Source organism: Anopheles ziemanni, chromosome 2 (assembly GCF_943734765.1).
Source record: "Anopheles ziemanni chromosome 2, idAnoZiCoDA_A2_x.2, whole genome shotgun sequence".
Lineage (NCBI taxonomy): Eukaryota > Metazoa > Arthropoda > Insecta > Diptera > Culicidae > Anopheles > Anopheles ziemanni.
This window is the reverse complement of record NC_080705.1, coordinates 65,169,470-65,179,758: the sequence shown is the minus strand read 5'-3', so window position 1 is coordinate 65,179,758 and position 10,289 is coordinate 65,169,470. Positions and strand designations below refer to the sequence as shown.

Genomic DNA, 10,289 nt, shown 5'->3' with positions numbered 1-10,289 from the left:
AACGAATCGTTTTAACCTTCAAATACTTATTTTTATCACCACAGTTACATGGCCATCGGTGGATATGTCGGTTGCGCTACCGTCGGTGGTGCTGCCTGGTGGTTCATGTTCTCTGAGACTGGCCCGCAGCTGTCGTACTGGCAGCTCACCCACCACCTGTCCTGCCTGGGCGGTGGCGAGGAGTTCAAGGGTCTTGACTGCAAGATCTTCAACGACCCGCATCCGATGACCATGGCTCTGTCCGTGCTGGTCACCATTGAGATGTTGAACGCCATGAACAGGTAAGGCATTTCTTATATGAAAAAGTCCCAACGAAATGATTACACAATGTTTCTCTCCCTCTCTCGCTCTCACTCTCTCCTCACAGCTTGTCTGAGAACCAGTCGCTGATCCAGATGCCGCCATGGTGCAACTTGTGGCTCATTGCCTCCATGTGTCTGTCGTTCGCTCTCCACTTCGTCATCCTCCACGTTGACGTTCTTTCCGTAAGTGCCCCCGGACCGGACTGAGCTGGAATCGCTGTTCTTTACAGTGGATTTGACTAACCTGATATCTCTCCTTCCTTTCAATTTCTCTTCAGACCGTTTTCCAAGTTACGCCACTGAACGGAGATGAGTGGATCACCGTCATGAAGTTCTCGCTGCCGGTCGTGCTGCTGGATGAAATCCTGAAGTTCGTCGCCAGAAGGATTTCGGACGGTGAGAGCTATATCAAAAATATGCATGGACTAGTGTTAGCGTGGGCCGTGTTCTTTGCTTACATCATATGGGGTCCATAAAGCGTTGGCAGTCACAAAAAGATGTGTGAGATGCTAATGATGAGATACACTTAGATAGAAGCACATCCACTCTCGCCTACCTACTAAGGAAACTACTACTGTTTACTAGGGCTAATAGAAAGTCAGAAGAGAAGCGGGCGGGGAGGTGGGGAGGTGGGCGTCTAGGTAAACTACGAACCTTATACAGGCTATAAAACACACCAACATACACACGCGCCCGCGTCCCCTCTACCCGCCCGAGGAAACTCGTGGAAGAACGTGGATCGACGACGAGTAGGAGGAATACGATGGAAGGAGTAGTTAAGGACTGGTATCGGTAAAATCGGTCGTAAAACATACCCACATCTCTATAGCACACATACAACAACACTGATCGGGAAGGGGAAAATCGAATCCATTTCCCAAGTCCTCGATCGCGCAACCGATTCACCAACCGAAGGGGGAAACACGCCACTATTCATTCGAGTCTAGGTTTTTTTTTACTTCGAAAATCTATCATAAAGATTTTTACCCATTAAACAAATATTCATTCGTTTCGAGAGCGGGAAAAACAAAACCAAAACACAAAACACAAAACGACCTCTTTCTCCCCCTATGCAAGCATAAATATGTGCACTAATTCTCTGCACAATCTTTTCTGCGCCGCGCCTCTCCGTGAGAGCGGATAATTGTAGTTAATGTGGAGAAATATCGTCCAAAGTCTGCCTGGCGCGAAAATATTCTAGAAAAGAATTTTCACTTTATCTGTTTGATTGTATGTATAATCGGAAAAGATTATTTTCTCTATTTTGTTTTTTTTTTGTTTTTACCATTACGTACGTACTATAAATATTGCTACTATTTCTACGACTACCCCAGTCTAGTTTGCACTACGGAACCCTTACCTTTTACCACTACTTCTACTATTACTACTACTAGTGCTACTTAGCAAAACTTTTGTTTCATGAGCGCGCGCCGTTTTGCGTGCAGGTAGTAGATAGAGGAAGAGAGAAGAGAAGAGCGCATTATATGTAATTCCAATATTTAGCAAATTCCTTGTAAAGAGTTTAGATAAAGAAGTAAACAAAACAAAACGAGGTGTCGGACCTTTCTCAAGCGGAACAAGTTGGGCTTATAGTCGAGCCGCGCTCGAGAACGTGGAGTGAAGAGACACACTTACACACGATTGATGTCCTCTCCTCGTGTATCCGGTTCCCTAGAGCGGAAGAGTAGCGGACACTCAACAGTGATCGAAAACCGCCGCGATACAGGAATGATGATGGGGTGATAGTTGAACTATTATTTTAATTAAACTATTTAAAAGCTATCTCTTCTGTTTTGGGAGTGTTTTCCCGGTTTTCCCAAACATTTAAGGCACACATACACACATCCCATACATACACAATCCCACTTCGAATAAGCAACCATGCAAACCCCAGGTAGAACAGTTGATTAGGAGCAAAGGTTTTTTTTTTATTGAAGGCTTAACCAATCACAACACGAGCAGCACATGGTTTTACATAGTAGGCTTAGCACACTTTTCAAATCTCAACGCACTCTACGATGTGGACCCCATATAAGAAAATCACACAGAGCGATCAGCCAGTGATTCGCGTACTATTAAAATAAGGCTTGGGGTGATCTCTGTCCCCCCGGAAAGCAACCCACATACCGCCCAAAGGGCGTGCGAGACGCCACCCGGTATGTGCGTGTTCTTGCGTGCGTGAACACAATAATGGCAGTGAATGCGTGTGAGCCGAAGTTTATGATATGCTGATATGCTGCTGTAATACTATATACTTACCTTGTATAAAACCACCGTCGTTCCGTTTTGTCATATGCAGCAGGAACGAGACTGTTTTAATTTCTTCTATAAGCTCGCTCTCCTCTTCATCCCTTTCACAAACACCGTGCATCCATTATCGATCGTTAAACAGACGGAAGAACGATTGGCTCTATATAGAGTCGGATCGAAAGTTGTGTGCAGAATTATTAATGCGCATCCACTACATTTTAACAGCTTTAGTAAAAAAGAATACGCGTGTGTGTGTGTATGAAAAGTTTGTTGCAATCTATCCTAAGTTAAGTCAAGATTTCTTTCCACCCACCAAACAACGAACGAATGGTGCGCTAGGGACGTGTGTGTGTGTGTGCGTGTGTGTATATTTTTCCCATTTCTATTCCTTGAAAAGAGCGAAATTTGTGTGGCTTAAGTTTTCCGCTTTTAGGATTTTCTAGTATAATTAAGTGATTAAAGCCTGGAACATTTTCTCTAGGTTTGGAAATTACTTAAATTTCCCGTTTTTAAATTATAACTAACTCTTCACCACCCACACACACACATGCCTCGCCTCAGCATACCCATTTAATCCCCTTGCAACCCCCTATTGTTCGAGAAGATCACTCTATGCAGTGGCTCTCTCTTTCTCCTTCTTCATCTCCCTGTCTGTCCTACCACACACCACCGAACCTTCACAACAAGAACAGCTATGTTAAGGTTTGACGCATTGTTGCGAATGACAAGCTTTAGAGTGTCCTGTCCTTCCATCTTGCTCCCTAACTCTCTTACTCTCCGCCTTCGTATATCTCTCTATCCATCTTTCCTAACTTCCGATTTAAGTTATGAGCGTGAATTACTTAACTTATTTAGTAAAAAGAAAAGATCAAACTCAACCGCATACGAAACATACAAGAATATGATTGAGCTAATTGTGTGGAGGACGCTAATAAAATAAAGAAGTGAAGACGCGGCTAAGAACGTGAGACGTAAAAGAACATCCTTGCTAGGATTTTTTAATTTTTAACGTTTCATTGAATCGATTTCGAAAAAAAAACCACGACGACGCGAACTAAAAGTATGAAATAATAAGAACCTGGAGAATGTGATCGTTCTTCTCTTGGTCGCTGGAAAGAAGCCGCTGACGAGAATTGTTTTATCGGACATGAAGTTGTCTTCGGTGAACTGTTTACTCGTGGCGAGTTACATTATCGTCATTTTGACCTACGAATCCACTCCACTAGAGGGCAGATGGAATCGCGTTAAAACGAACTGAGTTTTGTTTTTGGTTTCTCCTCCGAATGTTCCAATTTTCCCAATAAATAATGCTTCTGTTGACTGTTAGACTGAAGTGTGCGGGGAAGCTTCCATCCCTATGGGGCTTTCCGTTTGCTTTTCACTTATTTTTTTTTTACTGATTTGTGGCTTCCGGAGAAACCCGAGACTAACCAGAGATATTGTGTGCCTAGAATAGAGACAAAACTGAGACCGTGGTTGAGATTTTGCACCGTTATTCCATCCAGCAAGTGAAACAACAAGGGAAAATCCTAAGGAGAGGAACGATTCAGCACAATTAGATAGAGCCATCTCCCCACTAAGCTGCACTACCTGTTGGCGGGGGTTCAACAAATTATTGACAAACTCCAGGAGATACAGACGGTGTAGGGTGTCCTGTTGTAATTGTTCCTCTTTTTCCTTCATATTGCAAACATTTGCTATTTATTTTTATTTTCCTTTTCGCTACGTACCGTGTACAAATGAGCACGCACGTTTTTCTGGTTTTCACTCTACAAAGCTTTTCGGATTTTGGCATTGGAATCGATTATTGTCGATTGTTCTTTTGAAAGACGATTTAATTTTTATCTCTTTACCCACCTAGAAGGTGTATGGAAAAATGGGAATTCACTAATGAATACACCGACCCAGAGAATTTTTAGTTTTTTTTAGGTGTTTGTGTGTGTATGTGTGAATGTCCATGCCAAGGAAAACAGGGGTCCGTAGAATAATACCCATTTAGCAATCACAAGCCCCCAATAACCCCCTTGTTGTTTTCCACATAAAAATTGAATTGGATGGCACGAACACGTTGAACGTTTGTACTTACACGCTGTATGGAGTGTGTAAGTTGTTAGTTTTTTCATACAAACTGTATGTGTGTGTGTGCAGTTGTTAGAGGCGAGCAAAATAAGAAAATAAAAACACATAACAATAAAATATAAAACATACACACGAAATCAAAACACACATTAACAAAGCAAAACAAACCAATAGAGAACATTCTAACACACATTGAAAAAGAAACTCCGTTTAGGTGATAAGGTAAGACAAGAAGCAAGCTAAAGTGAAACACACAACTAGGTAATGCAATGGTCATGAAAGGATGTAGGAAAACGCTACACACTGATTGTTGCTGCACTCCGTTTTCGGTCACAATCGACGTGCAGTGGCAGCATCCCCCCCTCTAAATCCCTCCCCCTATTGATTGCGGATTGATTGTGCATATTCGCTAAACCAAACCGGATGGAGAGGAAGAAGGGAGTTGATTTCAAACGAAAAAAAACCCCGTTCGTTAACATAGAGAGAGGATAAACAATACAAAGATCGAGCAAACGTAGAAAAAACGAAGAAATCGACGGGGAAAGCTTCTTGCTCTTCCCTTTCTGAGGAAGCGGTCGATAAAAAAATACACAAAAAAACAAACAAACTAAAGATAGTTTGAAGGATGGCAACATAATGCCGTTGAGTGGAGATAAAAGCGTAAACGAGGGAAGGAAAAAAACGATAAAAATAAAATAAAAATAATAAAAAAAATACATTTTAAATATACCGAAAATAATTAACAGGCTTTTTCCTAACAGTGTTTGTACTTTTCATTTTAAACTAACAACGTTCACTAAAGGGACTTGTGTGTGGAAAGTAAAAAGAAGTGAAAACATCAATCCACACACACGTCCCGCATAAAGCTCTGATGCATTTCGCCTTTCTCCTCAAATGCAACCAACCTGTCAACAAAACACAAACACGAACCGGGCCAAAAGTAAACTGGATACCAATTCCAGCCCTTTTCCGCCTGGACGAATCCTTTCGACAACCCCCGTTAACATCCTTCATGCGTGTGTCGTTTGTATACTGATGTTACTCCTCGAGCAGTTCATGCCGCTAAAGAGTGTGTATGTGTGTGAGTGTGAAGGAATGAGCAGTGTGTTCCTTTGAAGCAGCAGCAGCAAATCAACCAACCAAGCAACAAAACAAACCACAAACAGCTGAAGGAAAACCCCTATTGCTTGCCATCATACCAACACCATCTTCACCACAAAACAAATGCATTTTATGCGCGCTACACTTTCCGCTCGCCCCTCTCGCGCCCCCGCCTGAGCCGGAAGAAAGTGGCGAGCGGGAAAGAAGAAGGAAAGCCACTAAAAAAAGAACAGTCCTTGGGTGGGTGGGAAAACCCGCCGGCCCCGCCATCGCAAGATATAAGAATGCTTTCACCTACAAAATGGGGGCGACAGAGCACACACAGCATCATACAGCAACAACATGTACAAGCGTAAGGTATTTGTGCATCCTACTAAGAAATCTAAATGTTAGTCTATATTCTGTACAAAACAATCACATCATTTTCCCGACAATGTTATCATCATCATCATCACTCGTTCGTTACTCCATTCGAATGCACGCCATTTCGATATTCCTGTAGTTGATCACTCGACGATGATCGTTTGCTCGATCGTCTCCTATTTTGTAAAAATTAGAACAAACTGTCTGGCTGTGAATGAATTTGATTCCAAATTATGTAGAATCGTAGAGATTAGTTAGTAATAACCATAAATTAAGCAATACCTTTGTTTTGTAGCAGTAGAAACATTAATCCCTTCTTTCGACTGATTTCAGTAAATACTAAAGACATTCTTGCACAAAATTTAAATAAGTTGGATGAGTAATTAATTTTACTTCCACGCGTTGTAGAAAGCAAAACAAATTTGTTTATGTTTGTTTGTAAAAGAAACAACACGCAGTGAAGCAAATTTGAGTAGTTTGTAGTTTGGCACACCTTTGTAAAAAAAAAAAACGCACCTGTTTGTAGTTTTTCAACGGAAAAGAGATAGTCTTCCGTCATTGTCCGTGTGTTGGAAAAAAACCCAAACACATTTTGTTAATTGTGATCAATTTTCTTTCTCTCTTTCTTTTTCTTCCCCTTCTACTCTTTCTGCCAACAGTCAATCCTGATTTCCATTAGAAAATCTTCTTAATAAATTATAAAAGTATAAAAAGGCGTGTGTGTCAGAACAGAACCACCTTCAAATATCAACACTCCCCCCTCGCTCTCTACCTACTTCCACCATCACCACAACCACCAACCACCACCACCACCACCAGAACTACCATAATATGAAAAGCAAGAGAAAGTGAAGACCGCTTCGTGCCGCAACCCGCAGCTTCCCTTTCACCCGCCCCCCACCCAGTCAGAGGGGGTAGTGAAAACAAAACGCACACACACACACAGATGCACACAGGAAAAACAATACCAACCAATCCCCCTCCGGTTACGGCCCTTTGTATCTGTTACCCCCCCGCGACTAGCCGCGTGTGTGTGTGTGTGTATATTTATTTTTCTTCAACTTCTTCATAATAAGTGAAGCGCCCCCCTTCTTAATCGCGATACGAGAATGAAATAAAGTACGAGACCTCTCCACACCGATCTCGAGTTTGTCGGACGGTGGTGTGGCGTGATATGTACCTCCTGTGTGTGTGTGTCTCTCTGTTGAGTGCGTGTGTGTATGTGTGCAACATGTGTCCTTGTGGCCGCCAAACAGAAAAGAAACTCAACATCGTCGACTTTTCCTACCTGCCATTTGCATTTTCCTTCGCCGGAAGCTGCTAAACATGAGTTGAAGACAGGTCACGAAGGCGGCGAACCGTCGGCCCATCAACATCCTCCCGGGTGGGGGATGGGAAAGGATGGAAGAAACGGGTGGCCCTGGATAAAATAAAAAACAGAACACACGATAACGGAGAAGGATTGCGGCCGGGAGTCCTGGCGACTTCCGGGAACGCCGGTTGGAATTCCGGTTAATCCATTTCGTTTCGCTTGAAGAAAAACAAACGGCACACTAGATCACACAACACTAAGAAACAAGAAACGCATACACACAAAACACACTCGTCAAGACGTTCACACAGTAGGCGCGCCCCAGTGGTTCTCTGCTTTCCTGTGATCATCAAAGTGAGCCTTTGCTTGCCCTACCCTCCATCATCCATCGTCATCATAATCAACGGCGGCCATGAAAACTTAACCGGGAAAAAGAAAGGAATGAAGCGAAACCGGGTGGAAAACTCACACCCATCTCATCTCCGCGGTGAGAGATCGTGCAGAAGTTACCCGAATCCATCATCACCAGATCGCGTCTCATCGCTTCGCCGGCGAACGAAGCCCCCATTTTCCCAACCCACCACCACTCCCCACCGGCCGTGTGCGTGTTTGTTTGTGTGTTTGTATTTTTGTGACCCGTTCCCGTTCCGTCCGTCCCCGCCGTGATGTCTTTGCTCGTCGAACCCCCTCCCTCGAAGCACGAACCCCACAGCAGCAACCCATCAATCGCCAGCCGCCCAGCGACCGTCGCCGTCATCACCGCCACCGCCGCCGCCGTCGCCATTTTCCTTCCAATTTTCTTGCATCCCCCGAGCGCGCAGCTCCAAACGAGACAAAGACAAACACATGTGCGTATGTATTTCCCAGCTCTCGAGGGAGGAAAAAAACGAAAACCCCGAGGGGTTATGGGTAAGGAAAGGAAAACGCGCCACGAATGTCACACGCGTGGACATCTTCTTCGACCGGGAAAACGAGTCCAACCAATCGACCAATCATCCTGTCCTGGCTTTTTTCCAAATTTTCCAAAATAAATCGTGTCGCTTTATTGTGATCGTCAGAATTTGGCTTCGATTTCATTGCTTCAAAATTTAATTCTTACCAAGCGCTTCAAAGGAAATGTTTCGTGCGTTAAACGATATCTCTAAATATGCTTCTATTCTTATCGCGTGCTTCTATTCGATTGAATTTTCCCCCACTTTACGAAGTGCGTGTACCGCCCTTCTTGAGTGACTGTTTCGTCCCATCTCTTCTGCTCCAGTTTTTAGACTCATCCTTTGAAATGGATTGAGAAAAAAAGCTTTAAATCATAATTAAATTTTCCAAGTTTTTTCTTTCTTTATAAGAACCCTCTATCCGTCAATTGTTCGCTTTTATTTGGAATTATACTGTTTTTTTTTTTCAAAAAATTGCTTCTGCTTTGAAATGAAAAATGCTTCAAATTATTATCTTAAGTTATGGAAAAAAATGTTTATCCTCTTACGAACTTTAAATATTGTTTGTCTATAATGAATGTTTCTCTTTTCTTTCTTTCTTTTCTTCCCCATTCGCTGGTTTGTTGGTCGACCCTACAATCGGCCGTTTTCCCTTTTCCGGTGTGTAAATTTGTACCAACTACAACAGCCAACGAAGTCATTAAGACCTGGGAGTAAGCATTAGTTTCAAGCAATAGAGGAGAGCGTGAGTGTAGGAGTACGTACGTGTTAAGAAGCATCTTAGAAGAAAAGTAGAAGACGTGAAGTGAGAAAAAGAAAAGGAAAAACTGAAGAGACACAGCTTACCAGTATGCCGTTTCGAAAACTAGAGAACAAGATCCTTTAGCAAAAGAGAAAAAAAACAAACCGATCCAATATGCGAAAAAAGTGAAAAATTGTGAAAGTCCTGCAAAAAGAGTAAAACAGAAACAGAACAGAAAGTAGAAAGCTCCTGGTTCATAGTGTGAACATGGAAAAAACAACCGCAACGAAGCGCCAAAGAATATGACAATAAACAGAAATCGTGTGTGTGTCTTATGTATTTTGATCTCTGATCTGTGCCGTTTAAAAAAAACAAACAAACAAACAAACAATCGTCAAGAAAGTAACAATCAAAAGAGCCAAATCGAAGCAACCATCCAAAAGGCAGAGGAAAACAGACAAACCAAAGAAGACTCACCACCGAACGACCATCTTGATATCTACGAACCACCCTCGAATAGTGCAAGAACCACCAGCGCAGCGTGAAACGATCAAGCGAGGCTGGAAGACATGAATGTTCAAAGATACCGATGAGAACAGAAGCGCGAGAAGAGACAGGAGAAAGTCCGTCAGATGCAAAGGAAATGAGAAAAGAACAGTGTTAATAAACGTTAATACAGCATAATAGTTAGCAAACGTGCAGATGTTAAGTAAGACAAAAATAAAAACTAAACCAAAAAACCACATCATTCCGGGTCAAGTGTGCCGTTTCCTTGCCAACCCGAAAAGGGCTTTCGCCGGAGGAGTTCGCCACTCCTGACTTTTCAGTGTTTCATACCAGGGTACAAGATCACCGCAGGAGGCTACCATGATCGAGTAGAAATGGTTAGGTCAAACTATTTATCCCATTCTAAATTCCTTTGCCGCCACGGAGACTCATGTCGTCTCGTTTTTGCCCGTTACTTTCTCCACCCACGCGCTGCTTGACTTTTTGCCTTCCCCTCGGTACTGTTATCGAGCGTTATCAGTCGAGTCAGGCATGCTGGAGAGGGGTGACCAAACCTCTGACCGCTGATTGGTCAACGGGTCACGATCGGCGTTCGGGGTACCGGGCTACCTCCTGGTAGATCATGCGACCCTGGTATCAAAGCAACTGCTTTCGGTGTGAAATTGGTCGAACCCTGAGCGTTTGAAACGATCTTTGACGAT

At 43.0% G+C, this 10,289-nt stretch overlaps 1 protein-coding gene across 2 annotated transcripts in view; it reads left to right on the top strand.

Moving 5' to 3' along the window:
• The window catches only part of LOC131281840 (calcium-transporting ATPase sarcoplasmic/endoplasmic reticulum type), a 27,298-nt gene extending 18,058 nt beyond the window's left edge, over window positions 1–9,240 (top strand). The window contains exons 7-10 of one of the 2 annotated variants that reach the window (XM_058311197.1): window positions 45–281; window positions 368–485; window positions 581–698; window positions 9,028–9,240. In XM_058311197.1, coding sequence (XP_058167180.1) covers window positions 45–281; window positions 368–485; window positions 581–698; window positions 9,028–9,056 — 502 coding nt within the window. In that variant the 3' untranslated portion in view covers window positions 9,057–9,240. Of the gene's footprint in view, window positions 1–44; window positions 282–367; window positions 486–580; window positions 1,750–9,027 lie in introns of those variants that run through there. The other variant, XM_058311196.1, reaches the window with a different exon arrangement.
• The last annotated feature ends 1,049 nt before the right edge of the window (window positions 9,241–10,289 follow it).